This window comes from Dermacentor silvarum, chromosome 1 (genome assembly GCF_013339745.2).
Source record: "Dermacentor silvarum isolate Dsil-2018 chromosome 1, BIME_Dsil_1.4, whole genome shotgun sequence".
In the NCBI taxonomy this organism is placed as follows: Eukaryota; Metazoa; Arthropoda; class Arachnida; order Ixodida; family Ixodidae; genus Dermacentor; species Dermacentor silvarum.
Genome location: NC_051154.1, coordinates 231,858,788 through 231,884,850, shown reverse-complemented (window position 1 = coordinate 231,884,850; position 26,063 = coordinate 231,858,788). Strand labels below are relative to the sequence as shown.

Genomic DNA, 26,063 nt, shown 5'->3' with positions numbered 1-26,063 from the left:
TCCTTGTCCTCGGCCTCATCACGGGGACGCTTGAAGGTGGCTCCGAGACTAGCAGCCCGGTCACCGTCGATAGCGGCCTCGCCCTGTTGCATCGGTGCATCGTCGTCGTCTCCTTCGTCTTCACTTGCGCCTTCCTTTGCATGGACAGCTTCCGCGTCGACCCGTGCCGGCGCAGTCACTTGCTCCGTAGTTCCCTTTCCCTTGGCGTCAACGCCCTCCGGTACCGACCCAGCACCTGTCGCTGGGTACCCAAGGTCTCCGGCTCCCTTAGCAGCGTCTTCGGTCTCGACCACATCCATGACGAGTTCTGCTGCCTCTTGACTCGCGGCTGGGCCAGTCGCGGTAGCGTAGGTCTTGACGCATTCGGTGTCATTGTGCCCGTAACGTCGGCACCGGGAGCAGCGTGGCACCTTACACTCCCGCCGCACGTGCCCAGTGCCTTGGCAGCGGAGGCACTGCATCGGCCGACCGGGTACCACCACCAAGGCCAACTCTCCGGCAACACGTATCTGGTGAGGAATATCTTCCACTTTCAGGCCGCTCTTCAGCTTGAGAAGAACAGTCCTCGTGGTGGAACATTTGTCTGCGACACCTTGGACACGCCACTTCTCTCGACTCACCTCTTCTACCTTGCCGAAGGCCGCCAATGCAGTCCGGACGTCTTCCTCGGCCACACCGTGCAGCAGCCAGTGAAGTCTGAGCTTCACCTGCTGATCCTGAGGGTCGACGATCACACATCGCCGCCCCTTCACCTGAAGTTCTTTCAAGGCCAGCAGGCGCTTCGTTGCAGCTGCGTCACTGAGGGTCACCGCCCACACATGATTAACTTGGTAGGCCCCAAGGCACACAATTTCCGGCAGCAGGCTCGTAGGCGTTAGGGCATCCCTAAAATCTTCGACCTTGTAAGGCCTCGCTCGTACATCACCATGCAGAAACACGGTGTTATTCACTATTCGTCCTTTTGGCAGTTGAGGCAAAATAAACTGGTATTCCGTTTCTTCGTCGTTGCTGTACCTGTTTCCGCGGCCAAAAGTAGCCGCTGTCGCTGCCCTTGAAGAGGCCATGATCCCACGAACCGTCACGCTCGGTGGCCGGAAGCAGAATGACCCAAAGCGAGAATCATACCCCTAGACCAACGAGCCGAGGTAACTTAGCATTTGTGACACGTTTACAGAATCGCATAACTTGGCTGGCTTGAAAAACGAGGAGAAAGAAGTGAGCATCTTTGGTCGCGTCTGTGCTGAAAAGAGAAAAGTAACATAATGGAAAAAGAGAATAATGATCTTCGTTTTTATATAAATATTTATTCACATGCCGACTGATCGCAAATAAAAATAAAAGCGGGCTCGTCCGGGATTTGAACCCGGGACCTCTCGCACCCAAAGCGAGAATCATACCCCTAGACCAACGAGCCGAGGTAACTTAGCATTTGTGACACGTTTACAGAATCGCATAACTTGGCTGGCTTGAAAAACGAGGAGAAAGAAGTGGGCATCTTTGGTCGCGTCTGTGCTGAAAAGAGAAAAGTAACATAATGGAAAAAGAGAACAATGATCTTCGTTTTTATATAAATATTTATTCACATGCCGACTGATCGCAAATAAAAATAAAAGCGGGCTCGTCCGGGATTTGAACCCGGGACCTCTCGCACCCAAAGCGAGAATCATACCCCTAGACCAACGAGCCGAGGTAACTTAGCATTTGTGACACGTTTACAGAATCGCATAACTTGGCTGGCTTGAAAAACGAGGAGAAAGAAGTGAGCATCTTTGGTCGCGTCTGTGCTGAAAAGAGAAAAGTAACATAATGGAAAAAGAGAATAATGATCTTCGTTTTTATATAAATATTTATTCACATGCCGACTGATCGCAAATAAAAATAAAAGCGGGCTCGTCCGGGATTTGAACCCGGGACCTCTCGCACCCAAAGCGAGAATCATACCCCTAGACCAACGAGCCGAGGTAACTTAGCATTTGTGACACGTTTACAGAATCGCATAACTTGGCTGGCTTGAAAAACGAGGAGAAAGAAGTGAGCATCTTTGGTCGCGTCTGTGCTGAAAAGAGAAAAGTAACATAATGGAAAAAGAGAATAATGATCTTCGTTTTTATATAAATATTTATTCACATGCCGACTGATCGCAAATAAAAATAAAAGCGGGCTCGTCCGGGATTTGAACCCGGGACCTCTCGCACCCAAAGCGAGAATCATACCCCTAGACCAACGAGCCGAGGTAATTTAACATTTGTGACACGTTTACAGTATCGCAACAACTTGGCTGGCTTGAAAAACGAGGAGAAAGAAGTGAGCATCTTTGGTCGCGTCTGTGCTGAAAAGAGAAAAGTTACATAATGGAAAAAGAGAATAATGATCTTCGTTTTTATATAAATATTTATTCACATGCCGACTGATCGCAAATAAAAATAAAAGCGGGCTCGTCCGGGATTTGAACCCGGGACCTCTCGCACCCAAAGCGAGAATCATACCCCTAGACCAACGAGCCGAGGTAACTTAGCATTTGTGACACGTTTACAGTATCGCAACAACTTGGCTGGCTTGAAAAACGAGGAGAAAGAAGTGGGCATCTTTGGTCGCGTCTGTGCTGAAAAGAGAAAAGTAACATAATGGAAAAAGAGAATAATGATCTTCGTTTTTAGAAATATTTATTTACATGCCGACTGATCGTAAAAAAAAAGTTTGAACGGGCTCCCGATTTGCTGATTCTTCAAAGGCGAATTGGTAAAACGATGACTGGTAAGATAAGATAATTAGTCACGCGGCGGAAATATGGCACTGCGTCCATCCATGATTGCACGCATGTTCTCAACCGGCCACGTAGCAGCAGCTCATTACGCTGCACCATGGAGGAACGAGATGCTTTCTTTCTCCATTTACTCCATCCATGCGCTGCGCTCACGACCGGTCGTGGCGGCGCTTCGGCTATAGTGCACTAGCTAGAATACGGTTGAGTGGGACGAGCGGCTGGGGCGGCGCATGCTTTGCAGTGAGGCGCCCGACGTGGAAAAATACTGTGGCGGAGCTGCGACAGAAGTGGAGTGGGCCGCATGAAGGTCGCGCCGTTGGAAACTGCTGGCGATACTGCTCGGCGGGGTCATTCGTACTACTTCGCGCGCTGGTATTTGCGTTCAGACCACTCAAATGGTGTTCATAATTGCATATGACATGTATATATGCCTTAAGAATACATTCCTTTATTCTCTTCTTTATTTTTTTATGCCACTCGGTGATCTTTTTCGGTCTCGGGCTGGGTTCAGGCCGGTTTCGAGCCGGGCTCGGGCCGGGCTCGGGCCTAAGGTAAAGGGGTGGCGGGCTGGGCCGCGCAGGTAACGTAGATTATTTCCGGGCCCGGGCCGGGCCCGGGTCTCGCCATGAAACTTTTGCTCGGGCTCGGGCGGGCAGCCCGACATAAAAACGGGCCCGGGCCGCGCCCGGGCTGAGAAAATCGGCCCATGCAGTGCTCTAGTGCTCATCAGCACTGGTAGGTCGCGTATGTTGTCTCAAGCTATAGAAAGCAAGCGCGTGGGCGCCAATATACGATGACTCATTCCATTTCCCGAGGACATGCATCCTAGCTAATAAAGCAGACGACAGCTTGTGTCCTTGCCGACGACGGAATCTATAAACGATTTGGACGGAATAATCGTACGCTTTGAGCTAGTTGCTTTATTTTTACTGGGGAGGAAAACTGTTTTCCTTTATTAAGAACGCTAGGTTCAATGTTTCTTAGGCTAGACATCAAATTTGCGTCACGTTACGAAAGCAAATTGGGGCTATCGGCGCCATTTTGTAAGCGTAACGCCTACGTCACGCCTCGAAGAAAATGGCGGAATGTCCAGAATAGCGGCTAGGTATCCGCTTGCGCGACGCAAGCGTCGGCGCTGCCATCTTTTGTTCACTTCGCTGCTTACTCGCACCTCGTGAGGAAAATTAAAGGCGCCGCCTTGCGTACATTTCTTTTCATAAATTTAGAGCCACCGTTGTCATAGCCTCCGATGATGAGAAAAGGCGTTAATATTGATTACAATCAAACCCATGCAGCAGTGAAAAATGCAATAAGTCGCAGAAGGTTTGCAATGTTCAACCAGTATTATTTTAAGTAAACGTGTTTTTAATTAAAATGATGGTTCAAAACACAAATGCGTACCTCCCGAGAGCGATGCAAATGCTATAAGCACGCGTAATGAACAAAAGATTTTCACGGCCCCAAACGACGGGGGAAATGCGGCGATACACATGCCTATGGCCGCTCATTACCATAATTCGCGCCGCTCGTCGCACCACAAATTATGGCGCAAAATCTCTGCAATGGCGGCCCAGCTCAACGTCACGCAACGTCAAATGGACGTTTACGAAACGGCACTTCCTGTGACGCTCTTCACGGGATATTCCTTCAGCCAATAAACAAGCTGAGATGCCGCGGCTATCTCGGAACGCCACCACATATTCGCGAAATTGCAGATGCATTGTACGGACGTCTGCACGCTACCATCCACTTTCTTTTTAAAGCGCTAAAGTCGCAATATAGTTGCCAAGGACCACAAAAAAGTATTAAGTCGATAAAATTTGCAACTCCACGTCATATTTCGTCATTCTCATGAAAACGCAAAATTGCATTTTGCAAAACTTTCCCGGCACAAATTTCAAAACACGTGACCTCTCGACAGCCAATGAGAGATTCAACATGACGGATAATGGCGGCCGTGCAGCCGTCATGCGTGTCGAGAATAGAGCCTCAAGTCGCTCTCCGATGCGCCTCGACTGCTTCTTTCTAGAAACGATGAAATCATGTATTACTGTCTTTCCATCGCCCCCCCCCCCCCTTTTTTTTCATTTTGGGGCTTGTGCGCGGCGGCATCAAGATGATTTGAGAGCGAGGCATTCAGCGCAAGCCGTGATATGACACTCTCTTTCGCTTCAAACCTGAATCTGGATCGGTTGTTTCTCGGCGCGGCCGCTAGGTAGCGAGCATTTACTTGGAGTCGCCAATACGTATACCATTAGATATGCGCTGGTTACAGTTCTATTCTCTACGATATTACGCAACGAAACAACAAACATTACCTAAATGTCCTCACTGCAACATATATACGCGGTCATCATTCCCTTATTATTAAGCCAAATTGAATTCCTTGACCCTTTCTCCCATTTTAAAGCAACGAGCTTTCTTAGAGACAGCTAATATTCACCCCTACCCTATAAAGAAAGAAGCATAGGCGCATGCGCATGTGTTCGGTGAAACATCGATACCTCGATTTTCGTACGTGCCCCTGCCACGCAAAATGACGCGAGCGATTGCGGCTGCTGTTGTTGTTACACACGAGATTGACCCACTATTGTCAGGGTTCCATGCGGGGAAACGACTGAAACTATATGACCAATGCTGCGCAGTTTCTTTGCTTCGATTACACTGCTGCACTATACGCAATTCCCCGCAAAAACAATGTGTTGGACTGGAAAAACTTTATTTAGGTCTTGCAGGACGCGCTAAGGGCGTAGCGGGCGTCTCCCACGTAGGAACCGACAGGGAATACCTGGTGGCCGGTTGGTGGGCCTGCTGGACGGCCCATTGCTGGTCGGCGAGAAGTGAGCTTCTGAGGGACTTCTCCCACTTGTCCGAGGTAGAGTCTGGATGAGCGTTTCTACACTCCCAGAGCATGTGCGCGAGTGTCGCCGTGTATCCGCCCAAGGGGCACATGTCGCTGGGGTACGCGTCAGGATAGAGAACGTGGAGTTTGGCGGGGTTTGGGTATGTGTCTGTTTGTAATAAGCGTAGGGTTAGCGCCTGCGGTCTGTTAAGTTTGGGGTGTGGGGGCGGAAAGATGCTGCGTCCAAGGTAGAAGTGTTTTGTTATTTCATTGTACGTAATGGGTACATCCCGGTTGGTCCGGCTCGGCGAGGTGGGGTTGCCCTGGGACGGCGCGGTCAGTAAGCGCACGCGCTGCGTCGTGGGCGATCTCGTTGATGTTTGGCGGGGCACCCGGCACCCGGCCGAGATGGGCGGGGAACCAGATGACGGTGTGGTGCTTGAGGGTACTCTGATCCGCGCTGCGGAGGATGCGTAACGCCTGGTCCGAGACGACGCCGCGTTCGAAGGCTTTGATGGCCGGTCTGGAGTCGCTGTAGATGACTGGCCGTTTGCTGTCGAGCACAGCTAGGGCTATGGCTACTTGCTCCGCTACTTCGGGCTCTCGAGTGAGGGTCGTGGCGGAGTTGAGGATCCGCTGCGAGGACGAGACCGCGACCGCGGCGAAGGCTCGGTTGTTGCGATAGGCAGCGGCGTCCACGAACGAGACATCGTCCGTTTTCATGTCTATGCGCCTGAGAAGGGCGGTCGCTCGCGCAAGGCGCCTGCCTCTGTTTAGGTCGGGATGCATATTTCGCGGAATAGGAGCGATCGTTATAAGGTCTCGGATCTCGCAGCGGATCGGCGTCAAATCTGGGGGATCCGTGGCCATCGAGGAGAAAAAGCCGAGCTCGCTCAGAATGTGGCGGCCCGCCTTGGTGGTCGTGAGTCGGATCATCTGCGTTCGCTCCTGAGCCTCAGCGATCTCTTCAAGCGTGTTGTGCACGCCGAGCTCGAGGAGTTTATACGTAGAAGTGGTGATGGGGAGGCCGAGGGCTCGTTTCACAACCTTTCGAATGAAGGCGTTGAGTTTGTGGCGCTCCGCATGTAGCCAGTTTTGTATGGCGGCGACATAGGTAAAGTGGCAGAGAACAAACGCATGTACAAGACGCGGTAGGTTGTCTTCTTTCAGGCCGTGGTGCCAGTTGGCCACTCTACGTACGAGTCGTATGGCATTTTCAGTCTTAGTCATGAGTTTCTGCACCATTAGGGTGTTGGTTCCGCGGGACTCGATGATCATACCCAGGACCCTGATGGAGTCTACCCTAGGAACTATACGACCGTCTCTTATGCGGAGTGTGATGTTGCGTTCGGCCGGAGGTTTCCACCCTTTGGGCTTGGCACCACGGCGTTTGGGCAAGTACAGCAACAGCTCCGACTTGGTGGGGGAACACTTGAGACCGGTGTGTTCGAGGTAGGACTCGGCAGTTTCAATGGCCTCCTGCAGGGCGCATTCGATGAAGCCATCCGACCCCGCGGAGCACCATATGGTTATGTCGTCCGCACAGATGGTGTGATTTAGCCCATCTATCTTCGAGAGTCGTTCGGAGAGCCCGATCATCACTAGGTTGAAGAGCGTCGGCGAGAGGACGGACCCCTGGGGGTTTCCCCGCTGTCCGAGCTCGACTTCTTCCGACACCAGGTCTCCTGCACGGAGGACGGCCCCGCGCCAGGTGAGGAAGGAGCGGACAAAGTCTTAGAACCGACGCCCGAGCCCGAGGTCCGCGATCGCCTTCAGGATGGACGAGTGGGCGATCGTATCGAATGCCTTTTCTAAATCGAGGCCGAGTATGGCACGGATATCCCGAGTGTTTCCTCCGTTGAGAATCTGATGTTTTAAGAGTAACATGGCATCTTGAGTAGATAGCCCAGGTCGGAAGCCAATCATGTGATGCGGGAAGCAGTCGTGGCGCTCGAGAGAGCGACCGACCCTGTTGAGGACGACGTGCTCCGCCACCTTGCCCACGCATGACGTGAGCGAGATGCGCCGGAGGTGGTCTAAGCTAGGCGCTTTTCCCGGCTTGGGAATAAGGATCGTGTGGGCGAGTTTGCAGGCGTTGGGTAGCTCGCCCTTCTTCCCCGTTTCGTTGATAGTATCGGTGAGGTAAGTGACGGAGGCCTTATCCAAGTTGCGTAGGAGCTTGTTAGGGATGCCATCGGGGCCAGGGGTGGAGTGGCTATTGAGTTTGTGGAGAGCTCGGCACAGCTCTTCGACGGAAAAGACGGCGTCTAAGTGGGTGTTGTCGGTACCGTTGTATTCGGGGTGAGGAATCGAAGGGTCCGTGGGAAGCGGAAGATATTTCTGCACGAGGCTCTTGGCGACGTCTTCCGTTGGTGCGGTCCCTTTGGCCTGATGGAGTATCTTCGCGAGAGCATGGCGCTGATTAGTGCGGGTGTTGGTGTTGGTGTCGTCGAGCAGGTGTTTGAGGAGGTTCCATGTTTTGCCACTACGGACCTGCCCGTCAATGGAGTTACAGACTTCGTCCCACTGCTGTTTGGAAAGAGTGCTGCAGTGATCTGCTATGCTCCTGTTCAGCCATGGACTGCTTCATACTACCTTTCTTGGTGCTCTTTGGTCATCCCTGGCCCTTGCGCCAATAAAATCCATATATCATCATCATCATCATCATCATCATCATCGAATATGCGTCTGCGTAACCTCCGATTGAGGCGCTGGTCCTTCCATCGGGCCAGTGGGGATTGTTTGGCCTCTAGCAGGTGGGCGAGGCGACTGTCCATCCTCTCAGTGGGCTGGTCTGTTCAGATGGTTTTGGTGGCCTTGCTGACGTCGACCTTAAGCTGATCCGTCCACGTACCGAGACTTGGCGCGGCGTAGGGAGGTGGTCGTTCTGCGCGAGTCTTACGGAAGAGGTCCCAGTCCACCCACGTGTACGTCTTGGTCTTCCTGCTGACTGTGGGGAAGTGTACGGCCAATAGGAAATGGTCGCTACCGAGATCTAACGCGAGGTTGGACCAACGGGCGTCGGCGATAGTCTTGACGAAGCAGAGATCCGGGATGGTGTCTCTTTGCATGGACGTGCAGGTGCGGGTGGGGAAAGCCCTGTCCGTAATGAGGGTAAGATTCACGTCGTTCGCGTTTTGCCAAAGCTCATTACCCTTGGGGGTGTCGTACGCGTAGCCCCACGTGCGATGCGCGGCGTTAAAGTCGCCCGCGATCACTATCGGGTTGGAACCGGCGAGGCGAATGGCTTTCTGGAACAGGCGTTTGAACCGTTGCTTGTGGTGGCTGGGGCTACTGTATACATTGAGTATGTACACGCTTTGTCGGGATGCGTTGCCAGGGAGAAGCTCTACCATGACATGTTCGATTTCGGGCATGTCGAGGTCGTGCACAAGGCAGGTGATCTTATTAGCGGCCAGCGTGGCGGTACCGCGTCCTCCCGAATGCCGGGTAACCACCGGTATCCGGAGGAACGTGGTGGTTGGTACTACAGTTTCTTGCTAACAGGACGACGTGAGGTTTGGCTTCGCTGGCTGCGGATGCATTGCTATAGGGAGGCTTTCTTCCGGGCGAAGCTCCTGCAGTTCCATTGCCAGATGTGCATCTCGTCATTTGGCCTGGCCATCTTGAAGCATTTGGGGATCGGTCCGGGCGTCCGACGGGTGCAAGAGAGCCACGTGAGGGAGTGGACTGGGCGTAGACATGCATTGCGAGACAGGCTTAGCTGCGGCGACAGCTGGGCGACGACGTGGTCGAGATAGTGTTCTACTTTGCCCAACCGATCACCGTGGGCCGCGCGAGGGTGGACTGCACGAGGGCCATGCTCTCGCCGAGGAAGCGGAGGCTTGTCTTAATCTACGACAGCACGCTCTTAATGTCATCTAATTCGGGCTTTAAAGCGGGATGTTCGCGAACGACCGCGCGTTTCTTGGGTGCGCTCTCGCCATCGTCCTTGGCGGTGTCTACAGGTTCTAGCGGCGACGGGGTGCGGTGCTATCAGTGGCGGGTGTAGCGGCGCGCACGCTCCTGTCGTTTTTCAGTTCGGCAATGGTGGCCGTGAGTTTGTGTATCATTTCTTTCATCATTGCGTTTTCGCGCTTGAGGAATGCTATCTCGGATGTGGTTTGTATAACATGCTCTGGGGAGTGATCCCGACCCTACCTGTGATGTAGCGTTTCCTCTTCCTCAGACGATGTCCGCCCAAGTGAGGGTGCCTCGCTCATTCTTGCTGGCGTTGCCTGCCGATGATGGTGCCGGAGGATCGCCGATCGTTGATGAGGGGCCCAGGTTGTGCCAGGGCGGGGCGCGGAACGGGAGCCCGAGCGGGATCCGGGACGGGAGCCGGAAGGGGATCTGGAGTAGCCCTTTGATGCAGATCCAGTGGGGGCCCCGCGTGGCGCATCACGGGAACATGCCCGATGACGGCCTCGGGACCTCGATCCACGCCTTGAGCCGCTCCCGGAACGGTCACCGGATCAGGACCTGGATCGGTTGACAACGGACCGACCACCGTCGTCGGCGGCTGCGTTCGACGCTGTAGCACAGTCGTCGTCGTCTCGCGTCAAGCGTGCCTCGCTCCCATCGTCGTCTTCGCACCACATAGGGAATGTGATAACGTTCTTTACATGCCTTGTCGGCAGTGAGGTGAGCTCCTCCGCGAAGCTTACATTTTGGTGTACACTGCATGGTGCTCCCGATCGGGGTGCATGCAGGGCACCGCAGCCTCGACAGATAACGTCTCCGGGGTTGGGGCAAACGTCCGCGCGATGGCCGAGCCGGCCGCAGGCGTAGCATATATCGATCTGCCTGCGGTACAGCGTACATTTCAGCGGTACCGACCCGTATGGCACGAAATTGGGCACGCGGTGGCCATCGAAGGCCACGATTACTGCAGTGGTATTGCCGATGCGCTTGGCGGCCAGGGCTAGTCGATTTCTGTCGTTGACAATCTTTGCATCGATGTCGACCGAACCGTATTGCACGGGGATCCCCCGGATGACGCCTTTACACGTAGAGTGCGGTGCCGCTTCGTAGGCACTAACTTCATAGATCTTGTCAGTGATGCAGATTTGTTCTAAGCGCACGTAGCGGTTAGCGTTTTCTCTTTTCAGCGTGCTCGCCACTAAGATGTTCTGTTTGTTGTTGGGGCACAGCGTGTCCGCGTGTTGTTCCACAAGGCTGAGACCGGCCGAGGTGGCAATGGCGTCGGCGACTACCGTTGGGCCAACCCTAGCGATATTAAGTCCCCCTCTGGGTCTGATGATGTGTTCAAACAATGTGTTCTTATTGCTGCTGGCGCGTACAGGATACCGAGTAGTCCGAAAGGGAAGCGAGGCAGCAGCGTCTATCCTATCGTGCTCAGCGCAAGTATCGCGATCTATTACGTTGACAATAGCGTGTTTTAGTTGAGCATCTTTACGGTCCGCTCTGCTCCTAGCTGCCCCGCTAAGCTACAGCGGTGCTTAGTTGTGCGTTTAGCGTAGCGGAGTGGATTTTTCGTAGTTGCAGCGCCCTCTGGCCAAATTCAGTGTAGTGAAACAAAATAAAAAACCGTTTTGTCACTTATACAAAGTGAGACGAATATATGTATAACTTATTTGTTCATGAAGTATCTAGACGGCCGCTTGTAATGCGTTACTGGTCCACTTTATCGGGTGGAAAATGAAGCGTCGACTTGGTGAACGCCACGTGATAGCCAACGAGGTTCCATTCCGAATCCAATCCAATCCCTTCTGACGCCAATGCGCTGGCGACGTTTTTGTTAGCTTTGCTGTTCACTTGATTTCCTCAAATAACCAGTTAGATGTGTATTACACAAGTTATTCGCGCTCGCACGACTAGTGCCTCGATGCAAGGAACTTCGATGCACGCGCGAGAGAGGGCGCGTGCATCGACCACCCTCGCTAGCGAAAGACGGCAGCAACTCTCCGCGCTCCGCTTAGGCAGCTTGTAAGCGGATCGTGTTTCTCGCTCCGCTAGCGCGCTTGTGGGTAAGGGGAGGGCGCATGCGCATTCGCGCTTCCACTCCGCTCAGCAGCTAAGCGAAGTGTAAAAATGCTAAACTAAAACTGTATAATACTCGAAGAAGCGGCAGAACATCACAATGAGCCCGAGGAACCACAGAACGCGTCATATTATTTACGATGTCACAAGGTGCTGTAGTTTGACACCGGCTGCTCGCGCTGACCTTAAAGTCATAATAATATGTGCAAGGCAACGTTCGCCGTTAAATAATATCTCGATCAGAGGTATCTATGAATACAAACAAATGGAACAGTGCAAACATCACATGTTTGAAGTTTTTGGTCAGTGTTCTTTAAGCTTGAAATTATTCTGTGGAGCGTTAAAGACAGCACACTTATAAGATCATCGAGAAATGCCTATTTAATGTCAAACTCTGTAATGAAAGCAAAAAGGGAAAGAAGTCCTATACGAGCGTGGCGCAACTGACAGGAGCGCCTACTTGCTCTGAAGCCTAGGATCGATACCGGCTAAGCCCAAATGAAGTTTTACGAACACTTTATTTTCTTTGTGTCATTTTAACCACTTTGACGCAGAATAGACTATCAAGATGACAAAACTGCACGGAATTCCCTAAAACAGGACAAAAGAAAAAAAGGCACACAGCGATGATGTAGTATGTGTTTCCATTTTACAGCGTAAGCTGTTATGGGCTCATTCTGATAGCCGTTTCGGTTCGCGATGGTGTCCGCCGCAGCCGGTGTCCGTAACCGCTATCGCAGGAAATGCGAAAAAAGTACCCAGTTCCCGCCGGGATCGAACCCGGGCCCACTGCGCGGTAGACAGACACTCTACCACTGAGCCACGCATGCTTTTTTCTTTGTTGCTCTGAGCCACGCATGCGCTTGCTATCGGGTAGCGGAAAAATCCCCTATAAACGCACCCTAGGCAGGAGCGCAGGCGCAGACGACAAGATGCGATTTAGACGAGGCGCGCAATCAATGCGATCCCGAGCCTTCGCCAGTATGGTGGCGCCATCTAATTAACGTGCCTGTAAACGCAGCTGCATATAGCAGTTGAGTGCTGCATGTAACTGGACCTGCTTAAATCAAGCAGGCTAGTGACTATTTCTCACCAGCGTGTTTTGAAGATTCCAATAAACAATCATGATCATCATCAACAACAACAACGTACCGTGCCACGGATCAAGGGATGCGAGATGCGCGCCACGTATTCTGGATAACTCTTCGGTACACGTTACGGCGTCTCCTCGCAAGGTACGAACCGCTGCTGAAGAAGCGAATCGTAGAGCTACGCGCGCGGCTACAACCAGGCACCATAGGGCTCAGCAGACTGCTGTGCAGAGACCATTACAAGCCGCAGCTCGCCGTCGACGCCGGGCGGACAGTTCAGATCGTTCTCGTCAAAACAAGGCGAAGAGACTTTGCCGCAAAGACCTTGTTGAGCGTGGTGCTGAAATTAGAGCTACTCTAATTAGAGCCGTTCCACCAGCTTACGTTGTGACTGTACTGCGTGTGCCGCGCAGGCCTGTGACTTTTTTTTTTCCAAACTTCGACTGCAGCAGTTTTGCGTTTTGACCAATCGGAAATAATTTTTAAAAACATATAATGATAGATAACGTCCACTTATCTTTAAGAAAAAGCTATAAACATCCATTCATTCTTGCACAACTCGGCGCATATCCCTGGATCCAAGCCTTTCTATCTATCGCTTTCTCTCTGATACGTTCGTCGTGAATTGTGCATTCTAAGACTAATGAAAAGTTGAACCTTTTCAAGTTAAAGCAGCTATCAACACATGCGTGATGCCTGAAAATAGTTTTGCTTTTGAAGGAAAATTTTATTTCTTTTCAAAAACAATCGAGTCGTGAGTCAGCAGCAAACATGATGCGCAACAACAGTTTAGTATCACTGAGCGTTAGCATGGTGACCAGTCTTTATGCTTCGCGGTCTTCCTGCATGTGCAAATGAATCACTGGAGCACACCATGTGTTTCTTGTCGTGCGAGGAGAAAGTCACCAAGAATGTCCGGATCTGCATCGGTGTCAGGTACACGTAGTAATCCGGGCCATATACAGGCGTTGATCCCTTGTGGTCCCCTGTGAGCAAATATCGATACGAAATGGATGAATCGCGAGATCATGCCTTTTTTCTCAGCTTGCACTAAGACGGGTGAATATGCTTAACTTCGCAAATAAGGCCATACATTAGGTAAGTCTGAAAATAATGGTACGTTTATTTTATGTTCATCTTAAAGAGATCCTTAATTATGCCTAGATTATCAGGCTTCTTACTGTGCAATAAGGATGGTGAAAGTTTAATTAAATACCTTGCCATGAATAAGCATTTGTAATGCATGTTTTTATAACGCATTTATAACACGCGCCCGTCAATCTGTCCGTCTGTCCGTCCGTCGCGCGCGCGTGCATGCGTGTTTAATAAAGCGAGCTGTGCGCTGCCTTTCAGGTGCCTGAGATAACGAAACTAAGAGCGTCTTGGCATGCAAGTGTTGTAAATCACATACAACCCAACTCGCTTCGACATGTCACCTCAACATAAGCTCGAAGAATGATTCTATAAAACAGTTTAAGGGGGGATTTCTGGTGGCACGAGCACTGGTGCGACAGAGCTCTAACAGGGGCTAACGGGAAATGACTCTGATGGGAAATCCTACTTTGCGGCGGCAGGGTGCGATCTGAGACCATTAGACCGGGTGTTGACTAGCGTGCACGCTTCGGTTGTTTGTGATACCACGTGACCACTACCTCTGCATATCGCCAATGACACTTTCGGCATGAAACCACCGTTCGAACGGTTCCTATTAAATAAAAATGTTTAGAACTAATATCAAATAGGGCTTCGCACCGTGATTGTCGACGGCTGCGTAGTCAGGCAAAAAAAGAGATAAAGAGAGAAACGCAATAAAAATTTAAGGTTATTAATCCTCCATCATATTAGGCGGCCACCCAAATCACTGCAGGGGTAATGGGGCTACAGCCTACTTGCACCCTCGATAGCGACTTTTTCGTGTCCCCAGCCATATCTCTGACGAAGCGTTTCGAGCTGCAATACTTCGCGAATACACAAGCTGCTCATTTATACACAAAGAGGTCTCTGCGACACACACTGTGTACAAGAGTACTTAGTTAGGTAGCAGGGGCTTAGGCAAAAAAGGCAGACGAGTACATTGACTCTCCTAGGCTTCTTCTTTGCTATCCGCCGTGTTGCGGAATAATTTTGGCAAACACTCTTGCGAAATTACTCCCAAGTATAATACGCCCACTGCAACAAAATTGAACTTGAAATAAATTAGTTATAAATTAGTAGTACAGATACTTGAGAAAAATAGCACTAAAGAAAGACGAGGACGAAGAAGGTATAGTATGCACATATTATTGACGCAATCTTGGAAAAGCTGCAAGACTGGTAATTGTCTAATTTTCTCATTAGCAGCCTTTAAATAACACCTAAGCAGACGACGCGTGCATCTGGTCAATAGCGAATGATTGACGTAAATCCCAGCACGCCGCCTCTATCAACTTTTCAGCACGCCACAGGCGCCGTCGAATCTGGGAGATAATGTTGAGGAACTGCGCTGGTTTCAACGTTCTGGGCCATGCATCACTTCCGGCGAGCGGTAATGGCGGCGTTTCTTTGTTTCTTTTTTTATTTAGTTTCAGCATCAAAAACATCTGTTTTTACATGCTCTTCGCAACTCGTATTTCAAACGTAAACTTTTGTACGCGGGCCTGCTCAACACCTACACAACGTGAAGGTAAGCGTTTTACGTGGTCCAAAATTTCGTCGCAGTTAACCTTTAACCTCGTCTATAGAGAAAACCTGCACCTGTGAGAATTTCCTACAACAGGATTACGCCGACAGGCTCACGCGCACCCACGTCACTCATTGCGGATGGCCCTTGACTGCACCGAAATTGATGGCGGCGCTGCCTCCTCCCGTCACCGTGACGCCAAATTCATCTTGTTCAAACAATATTTTTCATACCGTGTCCTTCAAGTGGTGTTGAACAAGGACACGTACGCTCAAGCAATAAACGCCGTGGAGACATACATGTATATACATACCTGACATGTAGCGCTTATCTTTGTGGCTCCACTTGTGCTCGAATTCGAGACGCACGGTCCTCTCTTTCGTTTTCGTAGCGGCCAAGTTCATCTCCGTCATGTTTGCTATCGTCCGAACAAAAACATCCTGAAAGAAAGACCAAGACCGAAAGCAAGCTTGTATATATATATAACATAAATACCCCAGAAAGTGGATGGGAAAACGGCGCCGCGGTAGCTCAATTGGTAAGAACATCGCACGCGTGAGGCGACGACGTGGGATCGTTCCCCACCCGCGGCAAATTGTTTTGTCACCCACTTTCATTTCCTTAATTCAATTAGTAAGTACAAGTAATTTCCCCTCTGTTATCCTTGGTGTCTTTGTCTATATATATATATATATATATATATATATATATATATATATATATATAGTAGTAATAACTGGATTTTTCAATGGGCCAAGTGTATTTAGGAAAATCAGAAGCACAACTTCGCGGTTATCTTAGGTTTATTATTTGCCCAACAGTTTCGGTCGGTGGACCGAGAAGCTGCACAGGCAACGCTCATTGGCTGAAATCACTGCTTCGGACAGTCCGGGACTGTCAGAGACGGATAATCGAAGAGGCCCACTGGCGAATTGAAGAACGCCGCCAGCCACGTCACAGGCGTCGCACCTCGATGGCACACGAGATGAGGCCGACGTTGTTAGCGCCCGGTGAAGTAATTAGATAGAACTATAGGTTGACGTTTAGTCTCTGTTCTGCTCAGACAACAGTCTGCGCACCACGCTATGGTATGCACACAGCTCCTCATCAGCAGGAACGCTAATGTGTGTGCGCACAACACTTACGCGAGCAGCGGAAGCCAGAATGCTGCGCTGGCTGCGGTAGAGCTAGGCTGAGGATGGCTTCGTCGCTTTTGGAGCCAAACGCACTGCGCGTCGCTGGAGACCTTGTGACCTATCCACGCGCGGTCCGCATCAAGCAACCGTCGTCGATACCACGACAGCACGACAGCGACGCTCACGGCGCGATCGCACCTCGATTGTTCGTCTAATTGCTATCGAAATAAAAAAAATGTATTGTTAACTTTGTCACATAGCCCACCCAGATGCACTTTTGTCATTTCGGCGAGAGACAAGAGTGGGAGGGGGGAAGGGGGAGGGTTGGATGGCAGTTGGCTTCGAGAAAATACGGTCCTTTGGATACTCCCAGCGGGAACATGCAACGTCGTTGTTCCGTTGTTTCGGAGGCGAAAGATTTGTCAGTGCTGAACATACCTTTCTTTTTTCATTATTTTTGTTGGCAGAGAAGCCAGGGGCTAGCTGGTCGCATATAAAAATGCGCCGATACCATCATAGCGGCGGCACTGGTGGTACTCCTGTGTGCATAACGCTATAGACCGTCAGAGACAGACTCGGTATCACCACGCTGCTGCCATTCGCAAAGCGTACATGCTCTCTCGACTAGCAAAAGAAGTCATCAGAATCGCTCACCTGTAAGCTAAAGTTGGCCGGCTTAGAGAGTTCTCCCGCGTGGTCCTTGTACTCGAAGAAGTGTTCCAGTCGCAACAGCACCTTTTCGCCCTTGTTCCAATGCTCGAGGGTCAGCAGGTGCACGTTGGGGGGCAGCGAGTTCGCAAGAGCCGAGCACTGCGAGCAAGCGTTTGTGCGTTGGTGAGACATGACGATGAAGCTTTTGGCTCTATAGAAGCAGCGTCAAAACATGAAGCACAGCGTGCAGGAAGTAAACGGCCCGGGCAACGCCACCGGGAAATGGCATGCGAATCAAAAGGAGCGTGATCTTCTGTCTTTTGCTTCCGCTCACACATAGGAAGGACTCGAAATGGGACCTGCAAAGTACATGGCGCGCGCCCGTACGCCGCGGACATGCAAAACGTCGAGCACTGTAGTAACAGAGGGAAGTTCCAAGAAATAAGCATTTTAACTTTATCGGCATGCCTTGTCTGAGCTAGTTCAATTTTGTTAATGTTATAATTTATAACGTCAGCAACTCACATACCTCTTCTCTTACATGGCTATATATAGTGACCGGCTTTCTTTGGCGTTACTCGACGTGGCAAAGGAACTTGCTGCCCAAGTTAACACTTCACATTGACCCCTGTACAGCGGGCGTATTTAATGTGTCCGTATGTATAGCGTTAGCTTGCTCAGTGATCTCCTTTACCAAAGCTGCAGCAATAAGATGTTCTAGACGCGTTGCCGAAGTGTTGACTCCGACCCGTGCGGTCGCCGCCAACTTTTGGCATCATGAGCGCTCAAAATTTCCGGAAGGTGATGAGGCGAGCTTTTATTCTCATCCGGAACTTTCAAGCGCTAAGGACGCCATACGAGGCCCGCACAACGTGGCTTGGTGTGAGTTTTGGTTACAAGTGCGCCTTAAAATTTGAACAAAAGGGGTCGTTACAGTTTTCTCCTCGAAACAGAACAGCACAAGGCATAAAGCACCAAAATCCCGTTTCATTTGGTGCGTGAGGCGCTCGAGAATCTGTAACGATCAAAAAAGAAGAAAAAAGAACACGCGGGCTGCAGTTATTCTTTGATTTCCGTAACTAAATCACTGCGAGCAGCAATTATCTCGTGGTTCTTTTATTTTCCCGGGACGCTTCTTTTCGAGCTGCTGCTGCTGCCACCTGGCGATTTCGAAGAGCACGCGTCCGCTCCCGGGCTGCTTCTCTTTGGGCTTCTGCCTTTTCAGCCTGGCCGGGTCAGTCACGTGTTACGTGATTTCGAGTTCCACTTCAGGTCCGATGGCGAGCGTCTTCATGTTCCGTGGCAGCTATACTGCACTGCTAGCGATAACCGGCGTGAAGTTTTTCTTTTATACTCGCCTCTGGCCTCACACACATCGTGCCGAAGCCATTTCCCTCTTACTGCGCATCCTTCTGCGCAGTCGGGCAATCTCCTAAGCCGGAGACGGACACCTTTACCACATTTCGTAGCTTATAACGATTGATCGCACTAGAAGGCGGACGTGGATTAGTGGTTAGAGGTCGGTAAGACGGAAGATCGTGCAAGGAAAAAATTGTCATCCACCCGACTGTGTGCACGGAGCAACAAAGGAAACCCATACGGGGTTCTCAGGCAGAATGCATTTTAGTTGCAAGGTATACAAGCGGACTAGTTGGTCGACATTCATCTTCAGAACTTTTTAAGGCGCAACGAAAAGTCTAAAGATAGGGGGACGACGGACAATGCGCGAAGAAAGAAATGCTACAACTGCGAGGTTTTCCTTCTATGAAACCCGTACGGGTTTATTTTTGTAACTTCCAGCTACTGTCGGGTGGATAAGATTTCCTTTCTTTTCAGAACTTTTTTGATGAGAATGGTTGTGAACGGACGGGAACATTCAACCCATTCGCTAGCTTACAACTGCTATTCGCAATAAAGATAATGACAAATAAAGACTATACGGCGACCGTACTACCCTCGTACTACCCTGCGCTGATTATTCTTTAAAAAATATCATTCATAGGCTCAATGATTTGCGGCAGTGTGAGCTTTCTAAAATTCAGTTTCGACATCCAAATGATTATCAGCAGCAGCAGAATATTCTAGGCCCTCTGCACGACGAAGGTGTCTTCCAGTGATCTCCAATTACCCCTGTGCCTGTAATTACGCCTATACCAGTAAATTTATTAATAGCATGCGTAGTGCAGGACCAAACGCATGACTGCTTTGGTAGTGCGAAATGGTGGAATTCTAAAAAAAACACAAACATACAACAACTGTATTCAATTACATATAGGAATTTCCAAACACGACGTAAGCAACGTCAGATATAAGTGAAACCCGAAATCACCTAATACGCCACGATAGCGTTGCTATGCCAGCCAATGCACACATCGTTAATAGCCTGTGCTCGGCTTTGACTTCCGTAGGGATTAAAAATAAACGGAATGTGACATTACCCTGGAAAAGAGGGTCGTTTTACGCAACAAGTATACGTATATTGGCTCTAGGGCAGTTAAAACAACATGTCTACCGAAAGAATGCTCTAAAACAAAAAGGCCGCTTGTTTTCCTGCAAGGACGTCCGCCGAAAACCTCTCGCGCGGAAAAGTGTTCCGGTAGCCACCTGTTACAGGAAAACGTCGGAGCTTTGCCACGTTCACAACGCGCAAAAAATAGCGTTGCTTTACAGTGTGAAAGAGTGTCAAATCGTACGCGGTCGAATGCACGGCGCTAGTTACCTTAGCGTATCTGAGGTTGCCCTGCCTTCAACAGCCTCGGACTTGAACTTACGTTGGTTTTGCACTCAGACGTGTAGGCTTTGCTGCCCATAGGTGCAAAGTGGAGAGTAGGCGCCGCGTACATCGCCATGGCCAGTGGTCGGTGGACTTGTGCCGCTTGGGCCAGGGGGGTCAGGGAGACCCGGTGAGTTCCGCGCACCACCAGACCCCGGCCATTGTAGTACGACTCGTTGAGGGCCTCGTCGACGCCAAATGCGTCGTCATACAGCAGCCGCCGATGAACCTGCAGGCACGCGCCGAGACACTTTTTGAGGCGATGTGTTGTTATACGACCGACGCATTGTCGCCTGTTTTGGTTCGCTCTCGCCAAATCAAACTTGGCTCGTACTCACAAAACTTTTATGACGTAAAAGCGTTTCCTCATTGGAGCGCGTTGGGGCCCCAGCCAATCGTGATAGCGGTGGGCGGGATTAAATTATCATCGCGATCACCAAGCTAATGGTCGATCGCTGACGGCGCTTACGTAAGAGAAGTTTTGTAAGTACGGGCCCTGGGGGAATATTCTGCAAGTGCCCACCTAATGGACATGTCCATTTCGTCTGCTGCTAAAGTGCTAATTGGTTGGAGCGCCTGTCTTCTTCGGACACGTACCCCTCCCCAGCCAATCAGAACTTCAGCAGTAGACGAAATGGACATGTCCACTAGGGGGACACTTACAAAATACCCACCCCGGTGGTCTGCTTGCCTCTTGACAGGCTAGATTCACGGTACCTCTGCAAACATGGGGGAACTAAGCGAATGAATATATGTCGTCTACCGAATCATATAGAGACATGCGAAAAAGTGATGCTGAAGTGCTTCAGCTGTTTCGACGGTTCAATTGGTTCAGCCAGGTATAATGAGAACGCAAGTGCACTTACACGGGAAGGGCAGCCCGGAGTAGCACTCTACGCCACCAGAACAAAAAAAAAAAAGAAAACTCTGGGGCCGAAATTACAAAGTTCATCGTTCATAAGTGCCCTTTGCCCATTGGCTGGCCGCTTTCACTAATATTATAACCCACACAATTCTAGCGTAAGAGCTTTTTGTGAGTACAGGTCCTGCTCCAGGCCGAGGTGGCCAGGCGGAATGCGGAGCTTCGTTCCATGCAACGTTCGCACCCAGACTAACCATGCTGCGCTGGGATAATTAAGTTAAGCACACGCTTTTTTTTTTGCTTTTAGTGCTTAACTTGCTTAGTGCATGCTTAGGACTTAATGTACGCCGCGATCTACCGAGGTCATGGCGCGTCCGCTGTCGCTGAAAGCCCTCATGTAAAACAGTTATAAATCCCTCTAGACCAGAGAGAAGCATCGGCTGTATACGCAGCAATAGGGGGGTGCGAATAGCAATTTTTGAGGTCGAATCGAATACGAATCGAATAGTGCCTGAAGCGAATATAATATCGAAGGTTCTTCGAATAGTTTTCGAATACGTTTTTGTCATTAAAATGCATGTTCTGAAACTTATTTTTTGCTGATTAAAAGCACAAATAGAGCATTAGGAACAAATACTTGATCTTATACCCATGACTCTTCGAAGAATGCGAATGATCGTAGTTTAGTCGGTGAAGTCTGGTTCCCTGAGTGACGTACGTAGCCTGCTGCACTACGCAAGTTCTCACGTTTTGTGCCTACGTTACGACCGTGGGGATGAAATTTGTCGTACCTTTGCTCCACTTTTATGTGTGAGCACAGTTGACGTTTCTAAGATATTCGAAAACTATGCAAAACGACTCGTGTTCCCGAATAGTGAATATTTGATCCGTAGACCAAATCGAGTAGGACAATGTTAGATTCGTTATTCATCAGTTTCGAATATTCGCCAACCCCTACGCGGCAATCACTCCTTTATCAGGACGGTGAGACACTGCGCAAAGCATGATCTGTACATATCTAGCTGAAGGGCGTTCCTTTTTCTTGATGAGAAAAGCCGGGAAAAATAAGATCTTACAAAGAAAACCTTCTGACATTGCATAACACTCTTAGTGTTCTTGACAGCGCGCATTTCGTCCCTATGAGTAGTGTATGAAGTTGCGTGCTAACCAATTATTCTCCTTTAAAATAATTATACTGTCTGTTGAAACTTTGTATTTTCTGGTAGTCCCACACGTTTCCTGTATTTTTCGTATGGAAATGGCTCCAAATTAATGACGACTCGACATGACTTATTTATGAAATTACGGAAAACAAACGTAATTATTGTATTGCATGCAAGGGCGTTTCAATAAGCTTAACATATAACGAAGTATGAGTGAGCAAATATGTCGCAGAAAAGCTATTTAATCACTGTGTGATACGCAAATAGAAGCACGTCTTCCCCGTAGAATTTGCGTTCCTGCTTTGCTATTGACCTCGGAAACTTGATCTTGTCTATATTTCTCCAGAAAAAAAAAGAAAACACTGCCATAGAGAAATAAAACGCAATAAGTGCGTTCATTGATCGTCTGTCTGCTGCGAGTCGCTTCAAAATCAATGTTCCCCAAAAGGTACTCAGTATATTTGGCAAAAAGTACATTGTAATGTAAGTAGCAATTTTGTGACACGGCCAAAATATTGCATTTCGGTCAAAAACTCGGACATCTATCTCGCATGAGCGTGACAGCGTTCTAGAAACGTGTCCGCCGTACTGAACACGCAATAGATCTTTGCGATAAAAGACAGGCAAGATCGACTCTTCATAGATATTCCAAAATTAAGCGCAACAGCTCATTCTATTGCCTAAATCTGCAGCTTTCCCGAGAGTTCGCGAACCCTCGCGCAAAGAGAAGCAATAGTCTTGACGCTTCGACATCGTTGCTTTATTTGTTTCTGTCCCGTTGCCACTGACGGGAGTCGCATATCAGCCTCCAATGAGACGAGAATGAAGGCAGACAATGCCGATTGATATTTTCAGCTAAGTTTCCAGCAAGCAAAGCCCTTGAGCAAAACAAAACGAAAAACATTCCGTGCTTCAGACGCTCGGTTGCAGCCATCCATAAGGTGACGGCAATGCATTTATAGAATTTTCTTAGCCCATTTAGAAACGCAGCACCTTGTTCACATTGACACATATACATTTTTTCAAGGGTAGGTGCTTGCTATCCAACTATTTTGTCAAGCAAGGAATGCGAAAAACCAGAACAGACTTTTGGATGTGCTAAATATACAAGGCCGAAAAGAGATGCCATATACGATTCCTGTAACAACTTGCGGTTGCCACCAGCGCATTGTCTAACACTCGACGACCCGGTTAATTTACAAACAGCAACACAGTCACGCAGATGCACCAGTTGGGGTTTTGCAAGGTTAAAACTCGTCATCGTAACGCCATCGCAATTTGCCTGAAACCATGAGCAAATCAGGTGCACAGCCCCAGTCAAGCCCTCTCAGGCTTTTTGTCCGTGCTCCAAATATCTGACAGATGTTGAATAAAGCTGAATTGAATTGAATTGAAATATTTATACGATTTTGGCGGACAAAATGAGGGCTTGTTTATAGTACGGATTCTGTTGCTGTGTCACAGGTCTTGCAAGCTAGGTGGAAAACTTTAATTCACACGGCAATCTACGTGACCATTTTGTACGTTTAAAAAACAATCAATCTTCATATATATATATATATATATATATATATATATATATATATATATATATATATATATTAGTTACATTACGCGTTTTCATGTGCCTAAGCTGAACAGTGGTGGGCTATATGAAAAACGCCGTAGTGGCTGGGCCCGAATTTGTTTGGGCAATCCGTGTGTTCTTTAACGTGCACAAAAAGTGCCGCACACGAGCGTTCTTGCACTCCACATACATCACAATACGGCCGCCGCTGCCGGCAATCGGACTCGCAACGTCGTGGTCAGCAGCATAACGCGACAGTCACTGGCCCACCGCAAGGGTCATCCTCGTAGAAAAGAACGGAATATTCTCAAAGATGACTTAGGCTCTCAAGCAGTTGCATTTAAACTAAACAGAGCAATATGTTTCGATGAGGAACGAACAGCCGCACCACTCGGCATGTGTTGGCATTGCACGACCGTGCAAGAGTGGACGAACACATACATACGTACAAGAACTAAAAAAGAGAAATGAGTGAACACAGCACGGTGTTTTTTTGTCTTGTTTTTTTTTTTTTGGTCAGAGTTGTATTCATCCGCATGAGCACAGTTCTTCCCCCCTTTGTTGCGTTTGAAAAAAATTGTCTGCGCTTACCATCAGTTCTACGGAGCCGTTTCGCAGGCTGCTGCCTCCCTGTGAGCGATCGGTGAGCACGGTGAATTGAAGGTTCCTATTGTTGTCCTGGGAAAGAAACGGAACAGCGAAACGCAAAACCAAAACGCTGTGAATGAATTCGAACGGATAAAGATAAATCAACTCAGTGAGAATAAATTGTAAGCATACTAAAGGGACGACTAGCCATCTCTAGTATACAAGGTGTCCCAGCTATCACGCAGCACGATTTTTAAAAAAGAGGAACGGCGTTACGCGAAGCAAACCGAGCGCGTATTGTTTCCAGTGCCGTGGAGCAGCCGCCAGTAATTTTTTTCGTTACTGAGATTTAATTAGGTAATTGTAATTAATTGTCTAACACCGAGGAGTACTGTCCTATTTATCAAATTGTCAATGAGAAGATTGTAGAGCAACATGAAAAACTCCCGATACAGCTTTCTGTTGCTCAATACGTGCTACATAAATGTGTTTTTCCGAGTGTGAAAGAAGCCCGCGAATACACGCAGAATTGCCGCTCGAGGCACTTTGCGTGTAGGACAGACATCGCTACGGAATTGGCATATGCAAGCTCCAGCCATCTTTCTCAACCTAAACTGGCAGAAGCTCGATGAACACATGTTCATTGCGCACCAAATGTCCCAACCATGGCGATCAGCCGGTTTCGATTTTTTTAGATGTGTTTTTTTTTTGTTTCTATAAATAATGTCTATAAATAATGTTTCCGTTGGATACAAATGTATCTGGCAAAAGCACTATAGCTTTTGTTCCCCATGCGGGCGCCAATTAAATTTGCCCTAATTTTTAAAGCTGTCACTTTTCATTTTTTGCCAATAAGTGCTGATACTCGTTTCGGTAAAGGTGATTTCAATGAATATCAAGTGAAGTTTTTTGTTGTCGATTGCTGAAAATATTCGAATTGCGGGGTCTTTCTATTTCTTGTGAGTGAGAAAGCGGCTTGCTTCTTTAGCTGCAATTTCACTTCAGATAAGTATACATATGAGATAAATTTATGTATATGACTTTTAGAGCGAATAGCGCATATTGACGTGAAAAAAATCAACGTTCGATTTGGAAAACTTAAAGAAAAAAGCGTCGTTTTTAGCCGAGAATACGCACGTGCATGATAGAATTCAGAATCTATGCAGTGCTATGTGTATCATTTGCTACATGCCTGCAGTCTGAAAACGCGAAAGCAATTCCAGCAAAAATAGCACTTAAACGTTGCGGACACAGACACGCACACAGACATAAACGCTTGTCTTTCTATCTTATCCCTCGTCGCTTACTTGTAGTGCCAGACCGACTAGCCCAAAGGTAAGTTCTCATGAAAACAATTACGCTTGCATATAAAAAAAGGGTTCTACTCAAGACGATCATTCGTCTTTACCTCTCTACACTGTAGAACACCTTTGCACTCTTATTTGCGCACGTTAAGGGTGTAAATTATTTTACAGTGTATAACGGTGCCATGTACATAAGGACATGAGTACGAGCCTATTTGTTGTGCTTTCAATAGTTGCACATGAGCTTACCCTTATGAAGATCCTGCTGTTGACAGGGTAATAGTTTCCAGCCACTGGCTCTCTGAGTCTAAGCTTCCACGTAGGCCTGTAATTTAGGCTGAAAGTGAAGAACGGGAATTGTTAGCTCATCCGCGACGGTTCTCACCAAGCCTGCACTGACGGAAATGGGGATGTTGCTTTCCTTTCCTACTCAATTAAGCCCCCGAGATTAAGGGCCCGTACTCACAAAACAATCTGACGCTAGAATTATTCGCAAGAGAAAATTACGGCGACTCCAGAGCTTATGATACACCAGCCGTGTAAATCGAATGCTGCGCATGAATACCGAACTTTTCGAAAACTAGAAATTAAGTATTAATTTATTGGCATTTTATTCCCGCTTGATCGGGGGATTTACATATTTCTTTCATATACCTTGTT

At 48.9% G+C, this 26,063-nt stretch overlaps 1 protein-coding gene and 5 non-coding genes across 10 annotated transcripts in view; all 6 read right to left on the bottom strand.

Annotated features, from left to right (window-relative positions):
• Positions 1–1,342: 1,342 nt before the first annotated feature.
• Trnap-ugg (transfer RNA proline (anticodon UGG)) lies at positions 1,343–1,414 on the bottom strand. Its single transcript has one exon. It is a non-coding gene; the product is annotated as a tRNA-Pro (tRNA).
• Positions 1,415–1,614: 200 nt separating this feature from the next.
• On the bottom strand, positions 1,615–1,686 carry Trnap-ugg (transfer RNA proline (anticodon UGG)). The gene has a single exon. It is a non-coding gene; the product is annotated as a tRNA-Pro (tRNA).
• Positions 1,687–1,886: 200 nt separating this feature from the next.
• On the bottom strand, positions 1,887–1,958 carry Trnap-ugg (transfer RNA proline (anticodon UGG)). The gene has a single exon. It is a non-coding gene; the product is annotated as a tRNA-Pro (tRNA).
• A 200-nt stretch (positions 1,959–2,158) lies between these two features.
• Trnap-ugg (transfer RNA proline (anticodon UGG)) lies at positions 2,159–2,230 on the bottom strand. The gene has a single exon. It is a non-coding gene; the product is annotated as a tRNA-Pro (tRNA).
• Positions 2,231–2,431: 201 nt separating this feature from the next.
• Positions 2,432–2,503, bottom strand: Trnap-ugg (transfer RNA proline (anticodon UGG)). Its single transcript has one exon. It is a non-coding gene; the product is annotated as a tRNA-Pro (tRNA).
• A 10,903-nt stretch (positions 2,504–13,406) lies between these two features.
• Positions 13,407–26,063, bottom strand: part of LOC119436894 (lysosomal alpha-mannosidase-like) — a 57,820-nt gene continuing 45,163 nt past the window's right edge. For all 5 annotated transcript variants that reach the window (XM_049660072.1, XM_037703926.2, XM_049660070.1 and 2 more), the window contains 6 exons: positions 25,653–25,740; positions 24,103–24,189; positions 19,918–20,148; positions 17,150–17,305; positions 15,673–15,799; positions 13,407–13,686 (listed from right to left, as the gene is read on the bottom strand). In XM_049660072.1, coding sequence (XP_049516029.1) covers positions 13,496–13,686; positions 15,673–15,799; positions 17,150–17,305; positions 19,918–20,148; positions 24,103–24,189; positions 25,653–25,740 — 880 coding nt within the window. In that variant the 3' untranslated portion in view covers positions 13,407–13,495. The remainder of the gene's footprint in view (positions 13,687–15,672; positions 15,800–17,149; positions 17,306–19,917; positions 20,149–24,102; positions 24,190–25,652; positions 25,741–26,063) is intronic.